The 26972-nt window shown below is 49.0% G+C and overlaps 5 protein-coding genes across 14 annotated transcripts; all 5 read left to right on the forward strand.

Annotated features, from left to right (window-relative positions):
• The first annotated feature begins 2091 nt into the window (after positions 1 to 2091).
• LOC117186512 lies at positions 2092 to 3253 on the forward strand. 3 transcript variants are annotated; one of them, XM_033387398.1, is made up of 3 exons: positions 2097 to 2193; positions 2253 to 2452; positions 2489 to 3253. In XM_033387398.1, the coding sequence occupies exons 2-3, from the start codon at positions 2279 to 2281 to the stop codon at positions 3131 to 3133; spliced, it is 819 nt and encodes a 272-aa protein (XP_033243289.1). In that variant the 5' UTR covers positions 2097 to 2193; positions 2253 to 2278; the 3' UTR covers positions 3134 to 3253. The 3 variants fall into 3 exon arrangements, with proteins under 3 accessions (XP_033243290.1, XP_033243288.1, XP_033243289.1); XM_033387399.1 differs by having other exon boundaries at positions 2092 to 2201; positions 2253 to 3253; XM_033387397.1 differs by having other exon boundaries at positions 2096 to 2193; positions 2253 to 3253.
• A 4951-nt stretch (positions 3254 to 8204) lies between these two features.
• LOC108153663 lies at positions 8205 to 9397 on the forward strand. Of its 3 annotated transcripts, none has more exons than XM_017283775.2 (2): positions 8205 to 8312; positions 8364 to 9397. In XM_017283775.2, the coding sequence occupies exon 2, from the start codon at positions 8390 to 8392 to the stop codon at positions 9206 to 9208; it is 819 nt and encodes a 272-aa protein (XP_017139264.2). In that variant the 5' UTR covers positions 8205 to 8312; positions 8364 to 8389; the 3' UTR covers positions 9209 to 9397. The 3 variants fall into 3 exon arrangements, with proteins under 3 accessions (XP_017139264.2, XP_017139266.2, XP_033243315.1); XM_017283777.2 differs by having other exon boundaries at positions 8211 to 8304; XM_033387424.1 differs by having other exon boundaries at positions 8239 to 8563; positions 8600 to 9397.
• Positions 9398 to 14141: 4744 nt separating this feature from the next.
• LOC117186526 lies at positions 14142 to 15153 on the forward strand. 6 transcript variants are annotated; one of them, XM_033387450.1, is made up of 3 exons: positions 14142 to 14383; positions 14435 to 14634; positions 14707 to 15153. In XM_033387450.1, exons 2-3 carry the CDS (start codon positions 14461 to 14463, stop codon positions 15136 to 15138), a joined length of 606 nt encoding a protein of 201 aa, XP_033243341.1. In that variant the 5' UTR covers positions 14142 to 14383; positions 14435 to 14460; the 3' UTR covers positions 15139 to 15153. The 6 variants fall into 6 exon arrangements, with proteins under 6 accessions (XP_033243341.1, XP_033243339.1, XP_033243340.1 ...); XM_033387448.1 differs by having other exon boundaries at positions 14150 to 14383; positions 14671 to 15153; XM_033387449.1 differs by having other exon boundaries at positions 14152 to 14383; positions 14435 to 14706; positions 14743 to 15153.
• A 1838-nt stretch (positions 15154 to 16991) lies between these two features.
• On the forward strand, positions 16992 to 19100 carry LOC117186529 (protein TIS11-like). Its single transcript, XM_033387453.1, has 3 exons — positions 16992 to 17079; positions 17575 to 17921; positions 18018 to 19100. Exons 2-3 carry the CDS (start codon positions 17665 to 17667, stop codon positions 18298 to 18300), a joined length of 540 nt encoding a protein of 179 aa, XP_033243344.1. The 5' UTR covers positions 16992 to 17079; positions 17575 to 17664; the 3' UTR covers positions 18301 to 19100.
• Positions 19101 to 21448: 2348 nt separating this feature from the next.
• LOC117186530 (protein TIS11-like) lies at positions 21449 to 23073 on the forward strand. The gene is made up of 3 exons (XM_033387454.1): positions 21449 to 21590; positions 22083 to 22429; positions 22534 to 23073. Exons 2-3 carry the CDS (start codon positions 22173 to 22175, stop codon positions 22814 to 22816), a joined length of 540 nt encoding a protein of 179 aa, XP_033243345.1. The 5' UTR covers positions 21449 to 21590; positions 22083 to 22172; the 3' UTR covers positions 22817 to 23073.
• The last annotated feature ends 3899 nt before the right edge of the window (positions 23074 to 26972 follow it).

A 26972-nucleotide genomic window follows, 5' to 3' on the forward strand; every position in this document is an offset into this window, starting at 1 on the left:
CTAGGTATTTCACCTGTGATTTTGGAGTCAGCCTAGTTTGGTCAATTTTCGGGGGGGTCCATATCGGTACCTTGTACCTCTTGGTAAAGAGGATGAGGTCCGTCTTGTCCGCGTTGATACTGAGTCCTACCTCTTCCGCCCACTCACGTATCTCCCTGAGTGTACGTTCCATTATGGAGCTGAGGGTCGATGGACATACACCCGTAATAAGTATGCTTATGTCATCTGCATAGGCTGTTATTTTTGGGGCCTTCCTTTCAAATCTCTTAATGAGGTCGTCGACCACCAAATTCCACAGTAGTGGCGATAGGACTCCACCTTGAGGTGTGCCTCTGTGTGCCCCCTTTACCATGGAAGCGGTGCCCCACTCCGATTGCACCCGTCTACAACTTAGGAGGTTTTTGATCCAGACGTTGATTGCAGGGTGTATGTTATTCGCTTCTAGGCGACTTGTTATTGCGGTTGTTGCCACGTTGTTGAATGCTCCTGAGATGTCCACAAATGCTCCCAAAGCATACTTTTTGTTGTGAAGGGCGCTCTCGATTGTGGCTACTAGCGAGTGTAGTGCCGTCTCCACCGATTTCCCCTTGGTGTAGGCGTGTTGGTTTATTGACATCAGTCCCCCTACCTCATTTCTGATGTGTAAATCCAACAGCTTTTCTAGTGTTTTTAGTAGAAAGGAGGTAAGGCTTATCGGTCTGTAATCCTTGGGACTCACGTGGCTGCACTTTCCTGCCTTAGGGAGGAAGACAACCCTCGAGGTTCTCCATTGGATGGGGATATAGCCTGTACTTAGGCATGCTGAGTATATTGAGAAGAGCCATGGGGTAATAACCTCTTTGGTCAACTGCATCATGGCTGGGAATATCCCGTCCAGTCCTGGTGCTTTTATGGCCGCGAAGGAGTCTATGGCCCAGTGGACTCTCTTAGTGGTTAACAGACCTATTAGGGGGTGCTGTTCCTCAGTTGCTAGGTCCTGATGCTCCTTGGCGTCAGTGACCTCGGTGCATCCAGGGAAGTGCGCCTCCATTAGTGCTGTTAGGGCTTCTTTACTGCCCTCTGTCCACTGTCCGTTGTCTAGTTTTAGTTGGCTCTGTACTGTGGGCTGCTTTGAGAGCAGCTTCCGGAGCCTAGCGGTTTCGGGCACTTTCTCAATGTTGGAGCAGAAGTTTCTCCACGAGTTCCTTTGTGCCTTACGTATTTCCTTCTTGTAGCTCCTAAGTAGGATTTTATATTCCTCATTGACAATCTCTTCGTTCGCTTGTTTGGCGATCTTGAAGAATTCCTTGAGGTTGTTCCTCTGGAGAGAGAGATCTCGGTTCCACCAGGGTGGCTTGGACCTCCTCTTCGTTCTCGAGGGTTTGCACGATGCATGGTAGGCGTTCAGTAACTCGTTGGATAGGGTCTTTAGGGAGGAGGTCTTTTGGGGAGAGTGAAACTTGCTCCAAAACTTTTGAAGGCAAAGAAAGTGAATTTCAACCGTAAATCGGGGTCGCATCTCCCCACCCCCTCACCCCCTCGCCCCACCCCTTTTAGCCGCTGCCTCGTTGCTGTAACAAATTGATAGGCGCTTAGAGCCGCCTGCCGCTTGCCGGTTGCTGGAAAGTGAAATTATTTCTATTTACGCTTCAATTATTGAATGATTTTCGTTCATTTATTGGCCGGCCATTTACTGCGATGGTGGATGGGGGACATCGCAGGCATCGCAGGAAGTCCAAAGGATCTTTATTAAATAAAGTTCGTTAATATGAATAATAATATTTAATAATAAAATATAATAAATCAAATATTTATATATTTAAGTAAAATATTTTTATATTTCAAATAATTATAATAAATAATAAATATGTATGTATATATTAAATTTATTTTTGTTTCAATACTGAAGAGATTGTGCCACACATTGCAACAACAGAGCACGGGTCGCAGGAACAGCCCCGGATCGGTCGGCCCTCAGGCCCATGGTATCGTCCATCGCAATCCCATCGGGTCCATCCTGGCGCAGGGACCTCCACAAAGTGAATGGAATCGTATTCGTATTCGTATTCGTATTCGTATTCGTAGTAGGCGTGCCCTCCTCGACAGAGTACTCAGATTTGTGCCCACAAATTGTCAGGAATCGTGCCAGTCAGTCCAGTCGGAGTTTAATTCAGAATCGAAAAGGTTTTCGTCGGCTTGAGAGCTTTGTGAATTGTGAAATTGTTGTTTGGAGTTTTGTTTGTGTTTCTCGATTTTCATTTTTCATTTTTCAGTTTTCGATTTTTGTTATTTGTTCGAAATGGACCTGGACCTCCTTTCCAGTAAGGAGTCGTTGGACAAGTGCGTGGAGTTTGACCTGCCCCCGGTCGCGGTGGGCGACAGCACCCGCGGATGCATCATCCGTAACCAGCGCGTTGCCATTTCGGGCACGTTCCAGAGCAAACCGAAGCCTGCTGCTTCGGCCAAGAAGAACGCGACTCCTGGGCGTGGCACCACACGCGGCGGCAAGGCGACTCCTGGGCGTGGCACCACACGCGGCGGCAAGGCGACTCCTGGGCGTGGCACCACACGCGGCGGCAACGCGACGCCCGCAGCGGAGACCGGGGGACGTCCGAGTCGCAACAGCAGCAAGCAGAGCGCTCCTCCTGGTCGTCGCGCGATTTCCCAAGGCCTGGACAACCCACCCGTCCGGGGGCGCTCTGTGGGAGGGTACTCGCTGCGCAGTCGCAGCGCTGTGTCGATGGCCAGGGCCAGAGTGCTGATCACATCCTTGCCAGGCGAACGGCGGGAGGAGGACGCACCCCAAGGCCGCTGCTACGGACCGCAGAGACGCCGCTCGTACCTGGATCTGGACCAGGATCTGGCCCAGCTGAACTGGACCGGCCATCAGGAGGATGCTGGCCCACGCCACCCATTCAGCGGCTCGGCTCGTCGCCAGGGCGGGCGGGTGGCGCCTCTCCACCCGGGCACCCGCATGGAGCCCGCCGGGCAGAGCCACTCACAGGTGTCCGTGCCCCCCATGGCACACTTCCGTCGGCTATGCTGCGCTCTGGATCGTCACTACAGTCCCCTGTCGCACTTCCTCGTGTTCCTGGCTGGGATGCTGGCCACTCTGCTGTGCGTGGCCCTGACGCCCGCCAACCAATATCTCTAAAAAGACTTGCACTCGAACACTGAAAGGGGCAGCGGTTTCCACAACGGGCTGCAGATACACCATACACTACGCAAGATACACGACACACGATACCGATACGTGCTTCCATCGCCGATCGAAGACTGTTCTGCCCCACAAATATTTGCATTGAATAAACGAGGAGGAATCTCCTCAAAGAATTCCACACCAGACTACAGATACAGATACAGATACAGATACAGATACAGATACAGATACAGATACAGGATACTGGTGGAGCTCCTCTTGGATCGTCCTGTGGGGCAGGTCGCCTAGGTCGGTGGAGTATTTTTGTGTGACTTTTGTCGGAATTAATCCGATTGAGGCATTTCTGAGGATGTTGTGTGGCAAGTGCTGCATGCCTGATAAATCGTGGGCTTTTGGGCCATTGGTTGAGCAATAACTCGCATTTTCCCGGACCCTAACCCGGACCCGGACCCGGACCCGGATCGGCCTCAATTCACGCATAAAATCCGCAATCAAATGTAAATGGAACGAGGGGGAACGTTGTGAGTTGCTGCGGACACCGCAACTCTACGGTTATACCCGATACTAAGTCAGTATGGCTCTCCTCCGGCAGACGCCGCTAATATTAAACGACACGACAAAGAGTGCGTGCGAGAGAGACAGAAAATCAGTCTGAGCGTGACGTCGGGCGCTGCGAAGCCAGTGCAAATTGATTTGTTCCTATTGGCTATAAAAATGATCTGATCTGATCCAGATTCAGATTCAGCAATCTGATAGATATGGTCATTATCTATGATTCTGCGTTTTTAGTTTTCTCGAATGTGCAATATTGTAGATGCAACAGATTTTCGTCCTTTGTGTGGGCAGAAGGGGGTGGGGCGAAATTTTGAAACAAACTCGTCTCGGTCCGATATATTAGGAGTGTGGATACCAAATTTGGTTGCTCTAGCTTTTGTAGTCTCTGAGATCTAGGCGCTAATGTTTTACTCTAAGCAAAGCCGCCTATGCTACGTGTGTGTTAGAGAGAGACAGGGCGAGAAAAAATGAAATTGTTTTCTTGATGCTGGCTATAATAATGATTCCGCAGTCTTAAAGATATGGTCATTCTCTACAATTCTACGTTTTTTGGTTTTCTCATATCTTTAAAATTGTGGATGCCACAGATTTTCGTCCTTTGTGGGGGCGGAAGTGGGCGGGGCGAAGTTTTGAAATATTTTTGTAGCAGTGACATATCACAGAAGTCTGGATCCAAAACATCGTTGCTCTAGCTCTTATAGTCTTTGAGCACTAGGCGCTGAAGGGGACGGACAGACGGACAGACGGACAGACGGACGGACGGACGGACGGACAGACAGACAGGGCTCAATCGACTCGGCTATTGATGCTGATCAAGAATATATATACCTTATGGGGTCGGAAACGATTCCTTCTGGACGTTACACACATCCACTTTTACCACAAATCTAATATACCCCAATACTCATTTTGAGTATCGGGTATAAGGTTAGGTTAGGTTAACCCGGACGGCCCTCAGCGGGGCCACGCATAGGCCAATATGGCCCTTAGTTATCCGGATGGGGGTGTGTATGAACCGTCGCGGGAGTGTTAATGTGGTTTTAAAAAGTCCCCGAGAATCGAGGTGTTTTTAGCATAGGCCAGCAGTTCCTGTGGCGTCCTTTTGGAGGCATCTTCCAGTGATGCCAACACTGGGGCGCCCAGGTATCTCCTCCTTGCCCTTGAGAGAGCCGGACAGTTGCAGATGAGATGTTCCAGGGTTTCGATAGCCCCAGGTTCCTCACATTTCCTACAACTGTCTCTGTTGGTGATGCCTAGCTTTGCTGCATGTGCAGCAGCCAGACAGTGACCTGTTAGTATCCCCACTAGCAATCTACAGTCCTTTCGTGGTAGGTGCAGTAGGTAGTGGCTAAGTTTCTCGTTGCGCTCCTTGCACATTATCTTCGAGGTTCTGCAGGTGGTGGTACTCCTCCACCTGCTATCAGTCTGTGCTCTAGCCTGCTTCTCTAGATCGCCTTGCAGCGTTCTGAGGAAGGCAGGCACGTTCTCGGTTCTCCTATTCTCCAGCCCGACGCCTTCCTTAGCTAGTACGTCCGCCGCTTCGTTTCCTTCGATGCCCTGGTGGCTAGGAACCCAATAGATCCGCACTGTCTTTGTCGTGCTTAGGATGTCTAATGCCTCCCTGCTCGCCAAGACACTTCTGGAACTGACCGCGGACGACTGCATGGATCTTATCGCCGCTTGGCTGTCGACGAATAGGTTGACCGCATCGTGTGCTCGTTCTGTTAGGAGAGCGACCTCCGCTGCCTTCCCGATGGCAAAAACTTCTGCCTGGAATATGCTGCATTGGTCCGGTAGCTTATACGACAGCCTTATCTCAGGGTCTGTACAGTATAGGCCCGCTCCTACTCCTCCTTCCATCTTGGAGCCGTCTGTGTATATATTGAGGTGCTCAGTTTGGTCCCTTCCAATTTTCCAGTCTTCAGGTCCCAAAGATGTGGTTGTTTTGACGTCAAGGCAAGTTTGGGGGGTCATGTAATCAGTTGATCTGGTCATGTCCCTGCCAATTGAACTGTGCCCGTATTCTTATATGGATAGGTTTCCTGATGCTATAAGGCGTTGTGCTGCCTTTCCCGCAATCAGGCGAGCGTGAATGTCCAGGGGGTCGATTCCGAGTATAGTTTCGAGTGCTTTTGTTGGGGTTGACCTCAGCGCCCCTGTAATACAGAGCAGAGCCTGTCGCTGAGTCTTTTCCATAAGCTTATGGTATGTCTTCTTTTCAAAAGCCTGCCACCACACTAAGGCTCCATACAGCAGAGTTGGTCGCACCACCGAGATGTAGACCCAGTGCATTAGAGCAGGTGACAGGCCCCATGTGCTGCTGAGCATCTTCTTGGATGCATAAAGCGCAATGGTAGCCTTCTTCACCCTTTCCACTACATTGGGCCTCCATGCCAGCTTGCTGTCCAGTACTGTGCCTAGGTATTTCACCTGTGATTTTGGAGTCAGCCTAGTTTGGTCAATTTTCGGGGGGGTCCATATCGGTACCTTGTACCTCTTGGTAAAGAGGATGAGGTCCGTCTTGTCCGCGTTGATACTGAGTCCTACCTCTTCCGCCCACTCACGTATCTCCCTGAGTGTACGTTCCATTTTGGAGCTGAGGGTCGATGGACATACACCCGTAATAAGTATGCTTATGTCATCTGCATAGGCTGTTATTTTTGGGGCCTTCCTTTCAAATCTCTTAATGAGGTCGTCGACCACCAAATTCCACAGTAGTGGCGATAGGACTCCACCTTGAGGTGTGCCTCTGTGTGCCCCCTTTACCATGGAAGCGGTGCCCCACTCCGATTGCACCCGTCTACAACTTAGGAGGTTTTTGATCCAGACGTTGATTGCAGGGTGTATGTTATTCGCTTCTAGGCGACTTGTTATTGCGGTTGTTGCCACGTTGTTGAATGCTCCTGAGATGTCCACAAATGCTCCCAAAGCATACTTTTTGTTGTGAAGGGCGCTCTCGATGGTGGCTACTAGCGAGTGTAGTGCCGTCTCCACCGATTTCCCCTTGGTGTAGGCGTGTTGGTTTATTTACATCAGTCCCCCTACCTCATTCCTGATGTGTAAATCCAACAGCTTTTCTAGTGTTTTTAGTAGAAAGGAGGTAAGGCTTATCGGTCTGTAATCCTTGGGACTCACGTGGCTGCACTTTCCTGCCTTAGGGAGGAAAACAACCCTCGAGGTTCTCCATTGGATGGGGATATAGCCTGTACTTAGGCATGCTGAGTATATTGAGAAGAGCCATGGGGTAATAACCTCTTTGGTCAACTGCATCATGGCTGGGAATATCCCGTCCAGTCCTGGTGCTTTTATGGCCGCGAAGGAGTCTATGGCCCAGTGGACTCTCTTAGTGGTTAACAGACCTATTAGGGGGTGCTGTTCCTCAGTTGCTAGGTCCTGATGCTCCTTGGCGTCAGTGACCTCGGTGCATCCAGGGAAGTGCGCCTCCATTAGTGCTGTTAGGGCTTCTTTACTGCCCTCTGTCCACTGTCCGTTGTCTAGTTTTAGTTGGCTCTGTACTGTGGGCTGCTTTGAGAGCAGCTTCCGGAGCCTAGCGGTTTCGGGCACTTTCTCAATGTTGGAGCAGAAGTTTCTCCACGAGTTCCTTTGTGCCTTACGTATTTCCTTCTTGTAGCTCCTAAGTAGGATTTTATATTCCTCATTGACAATCTCTTCGTTCGCTTGTTTGGCGATCTTGAAGAATTCCTTGAGGTTGTTCCTCTGGAGAGAGAGATCTCGGTTCCACCAGAGTGGCTTGGACCTCCTCTTCGTTCTCGAGGGTTTGCACGATGCATGGTAGGCGTTCAGTAACTCGTTGGATAGGGTCTTTAGGGAGGAGGTCTTTTGGGGAGAGTGAAACTTGCTCCAAAACTTTTGAAGGCAAAGAAAGTGAATTTCAACCGTAAATCGGGGTCGCATCTCCCCACCCCCTCACCCCCTCGCCCCACCCCTTTTAGCCGCTGCCTCGTTGCTGTAACAAATTGATAGGCGCTTAGAGCCGCCTGCCGCTTGCCGGTTGCTGGAAAGTGAAATTATTTCTATTTACGCTTCAATTATTGAATGATTTTCGTTCATTTATTGGCCGGCCATTTACTGCGATGGTGGATGGGGGACATCGCAGGCATCGCAGGAAGTCCAAAGGATCTTTATTAAATAAAGTTCGTTAATATGAATAATAATATTTAATAATAAAATATAATAAATCAAATATTTATATATTTAAGTAAAATATTTTTATATTTCAAATAATTATAATAAATAATAAATATGTATGTATATATTAAATTTATTTTTGTTTCAATACTGAAGAGATTGTGCCACAAATTGCAACAACAGAGCACGGGTCGCAGGAACAGCCCCGGATCGGTCGGCCCTCAGGCCCATTGTATCGTCCATCGCAATCCCATCGGGTCCATCCTGGCGCAGGGACCTCCACAAAGTGAATGGAATCGTATTCGTATTCGTATTCGTATTCGTATTCGTAGTAGGCGTGCCCTCCTCGACAGAGTACTCAGATTTGTGCCCACAAATTGTCAGGAATCGTGCCAGTCAGTCCAGTCGGAGTTTAATTCAGAATCGAAAAGGTTTTCGTCGGCTTGAGAGCTTTGTGAATTGTGAAATTGTTGTTTGGAGTTTTGTTTGTGTTTCTCGATTTTCATTTTTCATTTTTCAGTTTTCGATTTTTGTTATTTGTTCGAAATGGACCTGGACCTCCTTTCCAGTAAGGAGTCGTTGGACAAGTGCGTGGAGTTTGACCTGCCCCCGGTCGCGGTGGGCGACAGCACCCGCGGATGCATCATCCGTAACCTGCGCGTTGCCATTTCGGGCACGTTCCAGAGCAAACCGAAGGCTGCTGCTTCGGCCAAGAAGAACGCGACTCCTGGGCGTGGCACCACACGCGGCGGCAAGGCGACTCCTGGGCGTGGCACCACACGCGGCGGCAAGGCGACGCCCGCAGCGGAGACCGGGGGACGTCCGAGTCGCAACAGCAGCAAGCAGAGCGCTCCTCCTGGTCGTCGCGCGATTTCCCAAGGCCTGGACAACCCACCCGTCCGGGGGCGCTCTGTGGGAGGGTACTCGCTGCGCAGTCGCAGCGCTGTGTCGGTGGCCAGGGCCAGAGTGCTGATCACATCCTTGCCAGGCGAACGGCGGGAGGAGGACGCACCCCAAGGCCGCTGCTACGGACCGCAGAGACGCCGCTCGTACCTGGATCTGGACCAGGATCTGGCCCAGCTGAACTGGACCGGCCATCAGGAGGATGCTGGCCCACGCCACCCATTCAGCGGCTCGGCTCGTCGCCAGGGCGGGCGGGTGGCGCCTCTCCACCCGGGCACCCGCATGGAGCCCGCCGGGCAGAGCCACTCACAGGTGTCCGTGCCCCCCATGGCACACTTCCGTCGGCTATGCCGCGCTCTGGATCGTCACTACAGTCCCCTGTCGCACTTCCTCGTGTTCCTGGCTGGGATGCTGGCCACTCTGCTGTGCGTGGCCCTGACGCCCGCCAACCAATATCTCTAAAAAGACTTGCACTCGAACACTGAAAGGGGCAGCGGTTTCCACAACGGGCTGCAGATACACCATACACTACGCAAGATACACGACACACGATACCGATACGTGCTTGAGTTCCATCGCCGATCGAAGACTGTTCTGCCCCACAAATATTTGCATTGAATAAACGAGGAGGAATCTCCTCAAAGAATTCCACACCAGACTACAGATACAGATACAGATACAGATACAGATACAGATACAGATACAGGATACTGGTGGAGCTCCTCTTGGATCGTCCTGTGGGGCAGGTCGCCTAGGTCGGTGGAGTATTTTTGTGTGACTTTTGTCGGAATTAATCCGATTGAGGCATTTCTGAGGATGTTGTGTGGCAAGTGCTGCATGCCTGATAAATCGTGGGCTTTTGGGCCATTGGTTGAGCAATAACTCGCATTTTCCCGGACCCGGACCCAGACCCGGACCCGGACCCGGACACGGACCCGGATCGGCCTCAATTCACGCATAAAATCCGCAATCAAATGTAAATGGAACGAGGGGGAACGTTGTGAGTTGCTGCGGACACCGCAACTCTACGGTTATACCCGATACTAAGTCAGTATGGCTCTCCTCCGGCAGACGCCGCTAATATTAAACGACACGACAAAGAGTGCGTGCGAGAGAGACAGAAAATCAGTCTGAGCGTGACGTCGGGCGCTGCGAAGCCAGTGCAAATTGATTTGTTCCTATTGGCTATAAAAATGATCTGATCTGATCCAGATTCAGATTCAGCAATCTGATAGATATGGTCATTATCTATGATTCTGCGTTTTTAGTTTTCTCGAATGTGCAATATTGTAGATGCAACAGATTTTCGTCCTTTGTGTGGGCGGAAGGGGGTGGGGCGAAATTTTGAAACAAACTCGTCTCGGTCCGATATATTAGGAGTGTGGATACCAAATTTGGTTGCTCTAGCTTTTGTAGTCTCTGAGATCTAGGCGCTAATGTTTTACTCTAAGCAAAGCCGCCTATGCTACGTGTGTGTTAGAGAGAGACAGGGCGAGAAAAAATGAAATTGTTTTCTTGATGCTGGCTATAATAATGATTCCGCAGTCTTAAAGATATGGTCATTCTCTACAATTCTACGTTTTTGGTTTTCTCATATCTTTAAAATTGTGGATGCCACAGATTTTCGTCCTTTGTGGGGGCGGAAGTGGGCGGGGCAAAGTTTTGAAATATTTTTGTAGCAGTGACATATCACAGAAGTCTGGATCCAAAACATCGTTGCTCTAGCTCTTATAGTCTTTGAGCACTAGGCGCTGAAGGGGACGGACAGACGGACAGACGGACAGACGGACGGACGGACAGACAGACAGGGCTCAATCGACTCGGCTTTTGATGCTGATCAAGAATATATATACCTTATGGGGTCGGAAACGATTCCTTCTGGACGTTACACACATCCACTTTTACCACAAATCTAATATACCCCAATACTCATTTTGAGTATCGGGTATAAGGTTAGGTTAGGTTAACCCGGACGGCCCTCAGCGGGGCCACGCATAGGCCAATATGGCCCTTAGTTATCCGGATGGGGGTGCGTATGAACCGTCGCGGGAGTGTTAATGTGGTTTTAAAAAGTCCCCGAGAATCGAGGTGTTTTAAGCATAGGCCAGCAGTTCCTGTGGCGTCCTTTTGGAGGCATCTTCCAGTGATGCCAACACTGGGGCGCCCAGGTATCTCCTCCTTGCCCTTGAGAGAGCCGGACAGTTGCAGATGAGATGTTCCAGGGTTTCGATAGCCCCAGGTTCCTCACATTTCCTACAACTGTCTCTGTTGGTGATGCCTAGCTTTGCTGCATGTGCAGCAGCCAGACAGTGACCTGTTAGTATCCCCACTAGCAATCTACAGTCCTTTCGTGGTAGGTGCAGTAGGTAGTGGCTAAGTTTCTCGTTGCGCTCCTTGCACATTATCTTCGAGGTTCTGCAGGTGGTGGTACTCCTCCACCTGCTATCAGTCTGTGCTCTAGCCTGCTTCTCTAGATCGCCTTGCAGCGTTCTGAGGGAGACAGGCACGTTCTCGGTTCTCCTATTCTCCAGCCCGACGCCTTCCTTAGCTAGTACGTCCGCCGCTTCGTTTCCTTCGATGCCCTGGTGGCTGGGAACCCAATAGATCCGCACTGTCTTTGTCGTGCTTAGGATGTCTAATGCCTCCCTGCTCGCCAAGACACTTCTGGAACTGACCGCGGACGACTGCATGGATCTTATCGCCGCTTGGCTGTCGACGAATAGGTTGACCGCATCGTGTGCTCATTCTGTTAGGAGAGCGACCTCCGCTGCCTTCCCGATGGCAAAAACTTCTGCCTGGAATATGCTGCATTGGTCCGGTAGCTTATACGACAGCCTTATCTCAGGGTCTGTACAGTATAGGCCCCCTCCTACTCCTCCTTCCATCTTGGAGCCGTCTGTGTATATATTGAGGTGCTCAGTTTGGTCCCTTCCAATTTTCCAGTCTTCAGGTCCCAAAGATGTGGTTGTTTTGACGTCAAGGCAAGTTTGGGGGGTCATGTAATCAGTTGATCTGGTCATGTCCCTGCCAATTGAACTGTGCCCGTATCCTTGTATGGATAGGTTTCCTGATGCTATAAGGCGTTGTGCTGCCTTTCCCGCAATCAGGCGAGCGTGAACGTCCAGGGGGTCGATTCCGAGTATGGTTTCGAGTGCTTTTGTTGGGGTTGACCTCAGCGCCCCTGTAATACAGAGCAGAGCCTGTCGCTGAGTCTTTTCCTTAAGCTTATGGTATGTCTTCTTTTCAATAGCCTGCCACCACACTAAGGCTCCATACAGCAGAGTTGGTCGCACCACCGAGATGTAGATCCAGTGCATTAGAGCAGGTGACAGGCCCCATGTGCTGCTGAGCATCTTCTTGGATGCATAAAGCGCAATGGTAGCCTTCTTCACCCTTTCCACTACATTGGGCCTCCATGCCAGCTTGCTGTCCAGTACTGTGCCTAGGTATTTCACCTGTGATTTTGGAGTCAGCCTATATTGGTCAATTTTCGGGGGGGTCCATATCGGTACCTTGTACCTCTTGGTAAAGAGGATGAGGTCCGTCTTGTCCGCGTTGATACTGAGTCCTACCTCTTCCGCCCACTTACGTATCTCCCTGAGTGTACGTTCCATTATGGAGCTGAGGGTCGATGGACATACACCCGTAATAAGTATGCTTATGTCATCTGCATAGGCTGTTATTTTTGGGGCCTTCCTTTCAAATCTCTTAATGAGGTCGTCGACCACCAAATTCCACAGTAGTGGCGATAGGACTCCACCTTGAGGTGTGCCTCTGTGTGCCCCCTTTACCATGGAAGCGGTGCCCCACTCCGATTGCACCCGTCTACAACTTAGGAGGTTTTTGATCCAGACGTTGATTGCAGGGTGTATGTTATTCGCTTCTAGGCGACTTGTTATTGCGGTTGTTGCCACGTTGTTGAATGCTCCTGAGATGTCCACAAATGCTCCCAAAGCATACTTTTTGTTGTGAAGGGCGCTCTCGATGGTGGCTACTAGCGAGTGTAGTGCCGTCTCCACCGATTTCCCCTTGGTGTAGGCGTGTTGGTTTATTGACATCAGTCCCCCTACCTCATTCCTGATGTGTAAATCCAACAGCTTTTCTAGTGTTTTTAGTAGAAAGGAGGTAAGGCTTATCGGTCTGTAATCCTTGGGACTCACGTGGCTGCACTTTCCTGCCTTAGGGAGGAAGACAACCCTCGAGGTTCTCCATTGGATGGGGATATAGCCTGTACTTAGGCATGCTGAGTATATTGAGAAGAGCCATGGGGTAATAACCTCTTTGGTCAACTGCATCATGGCTGGGAATATCCCGTCCAGTCCTGGTGCTTTTATGGCCGCGAAGGAGTCTATGGCCCAGTGGATTCTCTTAGTGGTTAACAGACCTATTGGGGGGTGCTGTTCCTCAGTTGCTAGGTCCTGATGCTCCTTGGCGTCAGTGACCTCGGTGCATCCAGGGAAGTGCGCCTCCATTAGTGCTGTTAGGGCTTCTTTACTGCCCTCTGTCCACTGTCCGTTGTCTAGTTTTAGTTGGCTCTGTACTGTGGGCTGCTTTGAGAGAAGCTTCCGGAGCCTAGCGGTTTCGGGCACTTTCTCAATGTTGGAGCAGAAGTTTCTCCACGAGTTCCTTTGTGCCTTACGTATTTCCTTCTTGTAGCTCCTAAGTAGGATTTTATATTCCTCATTGACAATCTCTTCGTTCGCTTGTTTGGCGATCTTGAAGAATTCCTTGAGGTTGTTCCTCTGGAGAGAGAGATCTCGGTTCCACCAGGGTGGCTTGGACCTCCTCTTCGTTCTCGAGGGTTTGCACGATGCATGGTAGGCGTTCAGTAACTCGTTGGATAGGGTCTTTAGGGAGGAGGTCTTTTGGGGAGAGTGAAACTTGCTCCAAAACTTTTGAAGGCAAAGAAAGTGAATTTCAACCGTAAATCGGGGTCGCTTCTCCCCACCCCCTCACCCCCTCGCCCCACCCCTTTTAGCCGCTGCCTCGTTGCTGTAACAAATTGATAGGCGCTTAGAGCCGCCTGCCGCTTGCCGGTTGCTGGAAAGTGAAATTATTTCTATTTACGCTTCAATTATTGAATGATTTTCGTTCATTTATTGGCCGGCCATTTACTGCGATGGTGGATGGGGGACATCGCAGGCATCGCAGGAAGTCCAAAGGATCTTTATTAAATAAAGTTCGTTAATATGAATAATAATATTTAATAATAAAATATAATAAATCAAATATTTATATATTTAAGTAAAATATTTTTATATTTCAAATAATTATAATAAATAATAAATATGTATGTATATATTAAATTTATTTTTGTTTCAATACTGAAGAGATTGTGCCATACATTGCAACAACAGAGCACGGGTCGCAGGAACAGCCCCGGATCGGTCGGCCCTCAGGCCCATTGTATCGTCCATCGCAATCCCATCGGGTCCATCCTGGCGCAGGGACCTCCACAAAGTGAATGGAATCGTATTCGTATTCGTATTCGTATTCGTAGTAGGCGTGCCCTCCTCGACAGAGTACTCAGATTTGTGCCCACAAATTGTCAGGAATCGTGCCAGTCAGTCCAGTCGGAGTTTAATTCAGAATCGAAAAGGTTTTCGTCGGCTTGAGAGCTTTGTGAATTGTGAAATTGTTGTTTGGAGTTTTGTTTGTGCTTCTCGATTTTCATTTTTCATTTTTCAGTTTTCGATTTTTGTTATTTGTTCGAAATGGACCTGGACCTCCTTTCCAGTAAGGAGTCGTTGGACAAGTGCGTGGAGTTTGACCTGCCCCCGGTCGCGGTGGGCGACAGCACCCGCGGATGCATCATCCGTAACCTGCGCGTTGCCATTTCGGGCACGTTCCAGAGCAAACCGAAGGCTGCTGCTTCGGCCAAGAAGAACGCGACTCCTGGGCGTGGCACCACACGCGGCGGCAAGGCGACTCCTGGGCGTGGCACCACACGCGGCGGCAAGGCGACTCCTGGGCGTGGCACCACACGCGGCGGCAAGGCGACGCCCGCAGCGGAGACCGGGGGACGTCCGAGTCGCAACAGCAGCAAGCAGAGCGCTCCTCCTGGTCGTCGCGCGATTTCCCAAGGCCTGGACAACCCACCCGTCCGGGGGCGCTCTGTGGGAGGGTACGAGGAGGAATCTCCTCAAAGAATTCCACACCAGACTACAGATACAGATACAGATACAGATACAGATACAGATACAGATACAGATACAGGATACTGGTGGAGCTCCTCTTGGATCGTCCTGTGGGGCAGGTCGCCTAGGTCGGTGGAGTATTTTTGTGTGACTTTTGTCGGAATTAATCCGATTAAGGCATTTCTGAGGATGTTGTGTGGCAAGTGCTGCATGCCTGATAAATCGTGGGCTTTTGGGCCATTGGTTGAGCAATAACTCGCATTTTCCCGGACCCGGACCCAGACCCGGACCCGGACCCGGACACGGACCCGGATCGGCCTCAATTCACGCATAAAATCCGCAATCAAATGTAAATGGAACGAGGGGGAACGTTGTGAGTTGCTGCGGACACCGCAACTCTACGGTTATACCCGATACTAAGTCAGTATGGCTCTCCTCCGGCAGACGCCGCTAATATTAAACGACACGACAAAGAGTGCGTGCGAGAGAGACAGAAAATCAGTCTGAGCGTGACGTCGGGCGCTGCGTAGCCACTGCAAATTGATTTGTTCCTATTGGCTATAAAAATGATCTGATCTGATCCAGATTCAGCAATCTGATAGATATGGTCATTATCTATGATTCTGCGTTTTTAGTTTTCTCGAATCTGCAATATTGTGGATGCAACAGATTTTCGTCCTTTGTGGGGGCGGAAAAGGGTGGGGCGAAATTCTGAGACATACGTTTTATAGTGAGATCTAACAAAAATGCGGATACCAAATTTGGTTACTCTAGCCTTAATAGTCTCTGAGATTTGTGGATGCCCCAGATTTTTGTCCTTTGCGGGGGCGGAAGGGGGTGTGGCGAAATTTGGACACGAAACGGTCAAGGTCCGATATCACAGGAGTGTGGATACCAAATTTGGTTGCTCTGGCTTTTATAGGTTCTGAGATCCTTGAACTCATATTTTGCAATTGACAAAACCGACCATGAAACCTGTGTGTTAGAGAGAGACAGAGCGAGAAAGAATGAAATTGTTTTCTTGATTCTGGCTATAATCATTATACGATCTGGTTCAGATTTTGCACTGTAGAAGATATGGTCATCCTCACCGATTCTGCGTTTTTGGTTTTATCGTATCTTTAAAAATGTGGATGCCACAGATTTTCGTCCTTTGTGGGGGCGGAAGTGGGCGGGGCGAAGTTTTGAAATATTTTTGTAGCAGTGACATATCACAGAAGTCTGGATCCAAAACATCGTTGCTCTAGCTCTTATAGTCTTTGAGCACTAGGCGCTGAAGGGGACGGACGGACGGACGGACAGACGGACAGACGGACAGACAGACAGGGCTCAATCGACTCGGCTATTGATGCTGATCAAGAATATATATACCTTATGGGGTCGAAAACGATTCCTTCTGGACGTTACACACATCCACTTTTACCACAAATCTAATATACCCCAATACTCATTTTGAGTATCGGGTATAAAAAGTACATTAAAGTTTTCGCTGGCGCATCAACGAATTTTGGTGCCAATTTGCAGCCGATGCAAAAAAATGTATAATTTATACAAAAAAATTGAAACTGTTGAAATTAATTGCTTTTTCAGAGTTACATAAATGAAAAATGTTGTGTTTTTTTTAAAGGTTTTTCTCCGACATAATAATTTTGAAGATAACCTTGAATATTTGTTATGTTTACGGTTTTAGCATTCTTCCGTGGAGCTTACCAAAAAATTCTGGACCTGTCTAGTTGGTAACTTGGTTCGTCCTGATTATAAAACAGTAAATATCATTGTTCTTTGATTGCGTCTGTTTTTTTTTTTAGTAGTTTCATTGTTTGCCGACCAGAATATGACTAGTGTTTCAGAGTGAAGTCTGACCAGGCGTTGTAGACAATTGGATGCGTGTAGATGTATAACAGCACCCACATTAGGAACATGCAGAACATTAGGATCGGGTCTGCACTGGAAAACACCAGTCTAAAATATTCGATTTGATGTCGGAATCAAAGGGTCCTGCTCCACGTACAAATTCACATACTATATTGTATCTATATTTATCTATCACAGTGACCTGTGACATTCAGTGATCACAACTCTAAAATATGTAGATATTCCACATTCAAATTCGATTCCGATAACAAAAATAAAGTCAAGTCCAACAGAAAATAGTTCAGGATAAAGGATAAACAAAACGGAACAACAAAGGAACAAGTAGGTACCCCCCACCCTCCCATTGGTGGCCAATGGTGGCCCCCCACAGCCCTTTGTCCAGCAGCGGTATGGGAGTGTATTCGTGTGTTCCTGTGTCCGTGTGTCGTTGGTTAATGTGTGGAAAATTATAAGCATTGGTGACTCTTGCAATATCCCCACGCTGCAAGTGGTGCGCTGTCGCTGCCTCTGCCTCAGTCGCTGCTTACCGAAATAGCGCTGTTGCTGCAGTCGCTGCCGCTAGACCAATGTGTCTCTGTGTGTGTGTGTGTGTGGGGGGTTTTTTTTTGCTTATAGGTCAAGTTAAAAGTAAAAGTATCCAACACCATTTGAGCCGTGTCTTTGCTACTCGTCGCCCTCTTTCGCCCTTGTTCGTTCGCCCTCTCTCTCTTTATCATCCGATCCTTTTTGAGTCTTTTGAGTTTTTGCGAAACATTCGCGTTACGTATCCCCAAGCAGCAATGGAAATTGATTTCAACGTATCTCTCCCATTCGCAGGTGGCCAGCGATCATCACCAGCCGCAGCAGCAACAGCAGCACCAGCACCATCAGCAGCAGACAGCGGATCAACTCGTCCTGGATATCAGCATGGAGCAGTCACAGTCGCAGCAGCACCGCCTCTATGGCGCCCTCACACGCACCATCTCACAGCCGGCTCAACAGCGCCACCCTCTGCACCAGCAGCAGATCCAACAACAGCAGCAACAGCAACAGCAACAGCAGCAGCAGCAGGGTGTTGCCTCCTTGGTGACCATCATTGAGAATCTGGGGAACATGAATCTGCACCGTAAGCTCCAGCGCACACAGTTGGAGCCGCTGCTCCAACAGCCCATGAACATATCTCGGTGAGTGCCCCCCCTCCCAGATCTGTCAGATCTTTCATTATGCGCCAGACGTGCCTTACATGTGACTTACTCTTTCCCTTCGTTTGTGTGTTGCAGCTACAAGACGGAGCTGTGCCGCCCGTTCGAGGAGGCCGGCGAGTGCAAGTACGGAGAGAAGTGCCAGTTCGCGCACGGCTTCCACGAGCTGCGCAACCTGCAGCGCCATCCCAAGTACAAGACAGAGTACTGCCGCACCTTCCATAGCGTCGGCTTCTGCCCCTACGGGCCGCGCTGCCACTTTGTGCACAACGCGGACGAGGCCCGCGCTCAGCAGCAGGCCGCAGCCCAGGCGGAAGCGGATTGGGAGGACAGGCCAAGCAGATGCTGCAGAACAGCATGAGCACGCCGATGCAGCAGGAGGAGATGCCGCGCTTGCCCGTCTTCAACCGCCTGAGCTCTGCCGTGGAGGACTACCAGCAGAAGCTTCAGTCCAGCCTACTGCCCTAAGCAGCTCCAGCATCAGCATCAACACGAACATCAACACAGTCAAGCCACACCTCACCTTCGCCTTCGCCTTCGCCCTCGCCCTCGCCCATTCATCCAGCATCCCCCAATCCTTTGTACAACAAACAAGCACAGAAACACAAAACAAAATCGTACGACCGTCAATATGTGGCCTTATCAAATGGAACCCTTTACTCTACGCCTTACGCCCCACATCGTCTTCCCTGTAAAGTAATAATGAATACTATGCTAATCGGAAGCGAGAAAGAGAGAGAACTCTGGAATGAGAGAGAACTCTGGAATGACCCACATAATCAATATCAGAGAGGAACATGAAAGAGTTTTTGAATGCCAGTTGAATTATTCATTATTTATACAATATACTTATTATATACTACAATGCCTTGTTCGTTATTTATGTAATCATACAATCTATATACCAAGATAGTTCATAGATTTCTTCCGCACAAAAGACAGCAACGAGAAAAGACAACAACCGATCAGGATCGAACACAACTGTACATGAATTTTGTTACATGCTGAAACATGCCTATTTATGCTTCCATTGCAACACAACTGTGTATTTTTATATAGTAAATTACATTTTTATGAAGTGAAAACCATTTAGTTTACGGCGAATTTTAGGTTATTTAGCCATTAAATGAAAGCGTTACAAAATAAATGAAACAAAAAAAACCAAAGTCGATTCCATTTACCCAACAGCAACGGGGCCGCTGCCTATGGCGGGGGTTATAGCCAATCTCTCTTCCAGGGCGTCTGTCGACGGGGTGACGGTGACGGCGACGGTACGCTATCGGTCCGGCGGAGACACCGTCCGGCACACCGATTGCAAGCTCTGCAAACCTTTTTTTTATGTTATTTCCAAACCATTCGGTTCCCGCCACAAGGCATTTGCACCTGAACGATCAGAGAGGATCTTGAGGTATCAAAACGCCACAATTGACCGACTGGGAAAGTAGCATAGCATAGCATCAGAGCCAAGGTCCAAGTAGCAGCAGGTTCAAGAAGCTTCAGTTGCGTCATTGCAGCCATTTTCATAGTTTCATAGGCGCCGGCTTCCAGAGTTTCATAGCACCCAAAGAGCATAGTTGCATAGCCAGCACCTTAAATAGTTTCGTAGCAGGCAAATTTCATGGTTTCGTAGCAGCCACTTCAAGAGTGGATTTATTTATAAATTATGGCATACTTTCAGGCTGTTTTGCAAATACAAATTCTGGTTCCAATCGGTTGGCACAACTGTCCCTATCACGAAAGATATAGCCAAGGAAAAACAAAAAGTTGAAGCAGACTTAAAATTGGTACAAAACGAGAAAAATTAAAAAAAAAGTCAAACGGCCAACCTAGCTTACAAAAGCACAATTTTCGACATACGAAAAAATCTATTTTTTTTTATCTATTCGAATTATAATGCAACATGAACCTTATCAATACTTTTTCTATATTTTTAACATCGATATTAATAGAAACGAGGGGGAACGTTGTGAGTTGCTGCGGACACCGCAACTCTACGGATATACCCGATACTAAGTCAGTATGGCTCTCCTCCGGCAGACGCCGCTAATATTAAACGACACGACAAAGAGTGCGTGCGAGAGAGACAGAAAATCAGTCTGAGCGTGACGTCGGGCGCTGCGTAGCCACTGCAAATTGATTTGTTCCTATTGGCTATAAAAATGATCTGATCTGATCCAGATTCAGCAATCTGATAGATATGGTCATTATCTATGATTCTGCGTTTTTAGTTTTCTCGAATGTGCAATATTGTGGATGCAACAGATTTTCGTCCTTTGTGTGGGCGGAAGGGGGTGGGTCGAAATTTTGAAACAAACTCGTCTCGGTCCGATATATTAGGAGTGTGGATACCAAATTTGGTTGCTCTAGCTTTTGTAGTCTCTGAGATCTAGGCGCTAATGTTTTACTCTAAGCAAAGCCGCCTATGCTACGTGTGTGTTAGAGAGAGACAGGGCGAGAAAAAATGAAATTGTTTTCTTGATGCTGGCTATAATAATAATACGTTCCAATTCAGATTCCGCAGTCTGAAAGATATGGTCATTCTCTACAATTCTACGTTTTTGGTTTTCTCATATCTTTAAAATTGTGGATGCCACAGATTTTCGTCCTTTGTGGGGGCGGAAGTGGGCGGGGCGAAGTTTTGAAATATTTTTGTAGCAGTGACATATCACAGAAGTCTGGATCCAAAACATCGTTGCTCTAGCTCTTATAGTCTTTGAGCACTAGACGCTGAAGGGGACGGACAGACGGACAGACGGACAGACGGACGGACGGACAGACAGACAGGGCTCAATCGACTCGGCTATTGATGCTGATCAAGAATATATATACTTTATGGGGTCGAAAACGATTCCTTCTGGACGTTACACACATCCACTTTTACCACAAATCAAATATACCCCAATACTCATTTTGAGTATCGGGTATAAAAAGTACATTAAAGTTTTCGCTGGCGCATCAACGAATTTTGGTGCCAATTTGCAGCCGATGCAAAAAAAATGTATAATTTATACAAAAAAATTGAAACTGTTGAAATTAATTGCTTTTTCAGAGTTACATAAATGAAAAATGTTGTGTTTTTTTTAAAGGTTTTTCTCCGACATAATAATTTTGAAGATAACCTTGAATATTTGTTATGTTTACGGTTTTAGCATTCTTCCGTGGAGCTTACCAAAAAAATTCTGGACCTTCTAGTTGGTAACTTGGTTCGTCCTGATTATAAAACAGTAAATATCATTGTTCTTTGATTGCGTCTGTTTTTTTTTTAGTATTTTCATTGTTTGCCGACCAGAATATGACTAGTGTTTCAGAGTGAAGTCTGACCAGGCGTTGTAGACAATTGGATGCGTGTAGATGTATAACAGCACCCACATTAGGAACATGCAGAACATTAGGATCGGGTCTGCACTGGAAAACACCAGTCTAAAATATTCGATTTGATGTCGGAATCAAATCCTGCTCCACGTACAAATTCACATACTAAATTGTATCTATATTTATCTATCACAGTGACCTGTGACATTCAGTGATCACAACTCTAAAATATGTAGATATTCCACATTCAAATTCGATTCCGATAACAAAAATAAAGTCAAGTCCAACAGAAAATAGTTCAGGATAAAGGATAAGCAAAACGGAACAACAAAGGAACAAGTAGGTACCCCCACCCTCCCATTGGTGGCCAATGGTGGCCCCCCACAGCCCTTTGTCCAGCAGCGGTATGGGAGTGTATTCGTGTGTTCCTGTGTCCGTGTGTCGTTGGTTAATGTGTGGAAAATTATAAGCATTGGTGACTCTTGCAATATCCCCACGCTGCAAGTGGTGCGCTGTCGCTGCCTCGGCCTCAGTCGCTGCTTACCGAAATAGCGCTGTTGCTGCAGTCGCTGCCGCTAGACCAATGTGTCTCTGTGTGTGTGTGTGTGTGTGGGGTTTTTTTTTGCTTATAGGTCAAGTTAAAAGTAAAAGTATCCAACACCATTTGAGCCGTGTCTTTGCTACTCGTCGCCCTCTTTCGCCCTTGTTCGTTCGCCCTCTCTCTTTATCATCCGATCCCTTTTGAGTCTTTTGAGTTTTTGCGAAACATTCGCGTTACGTATCCCCAAGCAGCAATGGAAATTGATTTCAACGTATCTCTCCCATTCGCAGGTGGCCAGCGATCATCACCAGCCGCAGCAGCAACAGCAGCACCAGCACCATCAGCAGCAGACAGCGGATCAGCTCGTCCTGGATATCAGCATGGAGCAGTCACAGTCGCAGCAGCACCGCCTCTATGGCGCCCTCACACGCACCATCTCACAGCCGGCTCAACAGCGCCACCCTCTGCACCAGCAGCAGATCCAACAACAGCAGCAACAGCAACAGCAGCAGCAGCAGCAGCAGGGTGCTGCCTCCTTGGTGACCATCATTGAGAATCTGGGGAACATGAATCTGCACCGTAAGCTCCAGCGCACACAGTTGGAGCCGCTGCTCCAACAGCCCATGAACATATCTCGGTGAGTGCCCCCCCCCCCCCCCCCCCAGATCTGTCAGATCTTTCATTATGCGCCAGACGTGCCTCACATGTGACTTACTCTTTCCCTTCGCTTGTGTGTTGCAGCTACAAGACGGAGCTGTGCCACCCGTTCGAGGAGGCCGGCGAGTGCAAGTACGGAGAGAAGTGCCAGTTCGCGCACGGCTTCCACGAGCTGCGCAACCTGCAGCGCCATCCCAAGTACAAGACAGAGTACTGCCGCACCTTCCATAGCGTCGGCTTCTGCCCCTACGGGCCGCGCTGCCATTTTGTGCACAACGCGGACGAGGCCCGCGCTCAGCAGCAGGCCGCAGCCCAGGCGGAAGCGGATTGGGAGGACAGGCCAAGCAGATGCTGCAGAAGACCATGAGCACGCCGATGCAGCAGGAGGAGATGCCGCGCTTGCCCGTCTTCAACCGCCTGAGCTCTGCCGTGGAGGACTACCAGCAGAAGCTTCAGTCCAGCCTACTGCCCTAAGCAGCTTCAGCATCAGCATCAACACGAACATCAACACAGTCAAGCCACACCTCACCTTCGCCTTCGCCTTCGCCTTCGCCCGAAATCTGATCTTGAAAACAAAACAAATAATACTTGTATACACGCACGCGACTGTATACAGATCTTCGGTCTTGCATTTATAGGACCTATTCGCGGACCCGCACACCCATTAGAACCCAGGCACTTTTGCTCCTGTTTAATATTTATGCAAAAATTGTACTAGTTATTACATGCGATCGGTCGTATTGAGAATCGATTATCAATCGATCCGATCAATGTATCAAAATCCAATCCAAAACATATAGGTTAGGTTAGGTTAGGTTAACCCGGACGGCCCTCAGCGGAGCCACGCATAGGCCAATATGGCCCTTAGTTATCCGGATGGGGGGGGTGTATGAACCATCGCGGGAGTGTTAATGTGGTTTTAAAAGTCCCCGAGAATCGAGGTGTTTTTAGCATAGGCCAGCAGTTCCTGTGGCGTCCTTTTGGAGGCATCTTCCAGTGATGCCAACACTGGGGCGCCCAGGTATCTCCTCCTCTCCCTTGAGAGAGCCGGACAGTTGCAGATGAGATGTTCCAGGGTTTCGATAGCCCCAGGTTCCTCACATTTCCTACAACTGTCTCTGTTGGTGATGCCTAGCTTTGCTGCATGTGCAGCAGCCAGACAGTGACCTGTTAGTATCCCCACTAGCAATCTACAGTCCTTTCGTGGTAGGTGCAGTAGGTAGTGGCTAAGTTTCTCGGTGCGCTCCTTGCACATTATCTTCGAGGTTCTGCAGGTGGTGGTACTCCTCCACCTGCTATCAGTCTGTGCTCTAGCCTGCTTCTCTAGATCGCCTTGTCTGTCTGCTTAGGATGTCTAATGCCTCCCTGCTCGCCAAGACACTTCTGGAACTGACCGCGGACGACTGCATGGATCTTATCGCCGCTTGGCTGTCGACGAATAGGTTGACCGCATCGTGTGCTCGTTCTGTTAGGAGAGCGACCTCCGCTGCCTTCCCGATGGCAAAAACTTCTGCCTGGAATATGCTGCATTGGTCCGGTAGCTTATACGACAGCCTTATCTCAGGGTCTGTACAGTATAGGCCCGCTCCTACTCCTCCTTCCATCTTGGAGCCGTCTGTGTATATATATATTTTCCAGTCTTTAGGTCCCAAAGATGTGGTTGTTTTGACGTCAAGGCAAGTTTGGGGGGTCATGTTATCAGTTGATCTGGTCATGTCCCTGCCAATTGAACTGTGCCCGTATCCTTATATGGATAGGTTTCCTGATGCTATAAGGCGTTGTGCTGCCTTTCCCGCAATCAGGCGAGCGTGAATGTCCAGGGGGTCGATTCCGAGTATAGTTTCGAGTGCTTTTGTTGGGGTTGACCTCAGCGCCCCTGTAATACAGAGCAGAGCCTGTCGCTGAGTCTTTTCCATAAGCTTATGGTATGTCTTCTTTTCAATAGCCTGCCACCACACTAAGGCTCCATACAGCAGAGTTGGTCGCACCACCGAGATGTAGATCCAGTGCATTAGAGCAGGTGACAGGCCCCATGTGCTGCTGAGCATCTTCTTGGATGCATAAAGCGCAATGGTAGCCTTCTTCACCCTTTCCACTACATTGGGCCTCCATGCCAGCTTGCTGTCCAGTACTGTGCCTAGGTATTTCACCTGTGATTTTGGAGTCAGCCTAGTTTGGTCAATTTTCGGGGGGGTCCATATCGGTACCTTGTACCTCTTGGTAAAGAGGATGAGGTCCGTCTTGTCCGCGTTGATACTGAGTCCTACCTCTTCCGCCCACTCACGTATCTCCCTGAGTGTACGTTCCATTATGGAGCTGAGGGTCGATGGACATACACCCGTAATAAGTATGCTTATGTCATCTGCATAGGCTGTTATTTTTGGGGCCTTCCTTTCAAATCTCTTAATGAGGTCATCGACCACCAAACTCCACAGTAGTGGCGATAGGACTCCACCTTGAGGTGTGCCTCTGTGTGCCCCTTTTACCATGGAAGCGGTGCCCCACTCCGATTGCACCCGTCTACAACTTAGGAGGTTTTTGATCCAGACGTTGATTGCAGGGTGTATGTTATTCGCTTCTAGGCGACTTGTTATTGCGGTTGTTGCCACGTTGTTAAATGCTCCTGAGATGTCCACAAATGCTCCCAAAGCATACTTTTTGTTGTGAAGGGCGCTCTCGATGGTGGCTACTAGCGAGTGTAGTGCCGTCTCCACTGATTTCCCCTTGGTGTAGGCGTGTTGGTTTATTGACATCAGTCCCCCTACCTCATTCCTGATGTGTAAATCCAACAGATTTTCTAGTGTTTTTAGTAGAAAGGAGGTAAGGCTTATCGGTCTGTAATCCTTGGGACTCACGTGGCTGCACTTTCCTGCCTTAGGGAGGAAGACAACCCTCGAGGTTCTCCATTGGATGGGGATATAGCCTGTACTTAGGCATGCTGAGTATATTGCGAAGAGCCATGGGGTAATAACCTCTTTGGTCAACTGCATCATGGCTGGGAATATCCCGTCCAGTCCTGGTGCTTTTATGGCCGCGAAGGAGTCTATGGCCCAGTGGATTCTCTTAGTGGTTAACAGACCTATTGGGGGGTGCTGTTCCTCAGTTGCTAGGTCCTGATGCTCCTTGGCGTCAGTGACCTCGGTGCATCCAGGGAAGTGCGCCTCCATTAGTGCTGTTAGGGCTTCTTTACTGCCCTCTGTCCACTGTTCGTTGTCTAGTTTTAGTTGGCTCTGTACTGTGGGCTGCTTTGAGAGCAGCTTCCGGAGCCTAGCGGTTTCGGGCACTTTCTCAATGTTGGAGCAGAAGTTTCTCCACGAGTTCCTTTGTGCCTTACGTATTTCCTTCTTGTAGCTCCTAAGTAGGATTTTATATTCCTCATTGACAATCTCTTCGTTCGCTTGTTTGGCGATCTTGAAGAATTCCTTGAGGTTGTTCCTTTGGAGAGAGAGATCTCGGTTCCACCAGAGTGGCTTGGACCTCCTCTTCGTTCTCGAGGGTTTGCACGATGCATGGTAGGCGTTCAGTAACTCGTTGGATAGGGTCTTTAGGGACTTCTCTATATCCTCCGCGGATTTCACTGAGCCCGGATTCGCGAGCTTCGAAGTAACAGTCTTTTTAAACTTTACCCAGTTTGTGTTTCGGGGGTTTCTATAGACTGTTATCTTCGAAGAGTGTTTGAATTCGCACTTGAACTGAATGTACTTATGATCTGAGAAGGATGGTCTTTCGAGGACTCTCCAGTCAGATACCAAGGTACTCTTTCCCGTGACAAGAGTTAGGTCTAGCACGTTTGACGAGGTGGGACCCACGAAGGTGTGTTCCTCCCCCACGTTTGCTACATCTAAGTTAGTGGATAAGATAAAGTCTAGGAGTGACTCACCTCTATCGTTGGTGTCAGGGCTTCCCCACACATTGTGATGGGCGTTGGCGTCTGCACCGATGAGGAGTTGGAGATTTTTGGAGCCGGCTTCTGTCACCAGACTCCTAAGTTCTTCCGGCGGGGCGGGCCTGTCGTGTGCCATGTAGCAGGAAGCTGCCATTAGGCGCTTTTCCTCGCTCTCCAGCATCACCACCGTCAGGTCATCCGTGCTGTAATGAGACATAAGATGAGCATGGATTCCCTTCCGTACGAGGACGGCGGTTCTGTTCCTGCTTACCGATGTTGAGTAGAGAAGGCTGTAATTTGAGGACTTTAGTCCGGCCACAGAGTTGCCTGACGCAATCCACGGCTCCTGGACTAAAGCTATGTCGGCGGGCCCTTGCTCCATGGCAATGAGGAGCTCCGCCGACGCTACCTTGCTTTTATGGAGATTGAGTTGCAGCACCCTTAGTGTCATGGGTGGCTAACTCAACCTCGCACGACGGGTTGACTATGATTGTCAGGTCACCGTCACCGTCTTCCTCCTCCTCCGAGTCGTCCAGCGCAAGACCCTGGGCGGCCTCCACTATGGTCTCCAGACCTAGGTCCTTCTCGACCTCGCCTGCCTGGAGGGTGTGCGCATCTTTATCCTCGGGGTGGCGCT

The sequence above is a fragment of the Drosophila miranda genome, chromosome XR (genome assembly GCF_003369915.1).
Source record: "Drosophila miranda strain MSH22 chromosome XR, D.miranda_PacBio2.1, whole genome shotgun sequence".
Classification (NCBI taxonomy): domain Eukaryota; kingdom Metazoa; phylum Arthropoda; class Insecta; order Diptera; family Drosophilidae; genus Drosophila; species Drosophila miranda.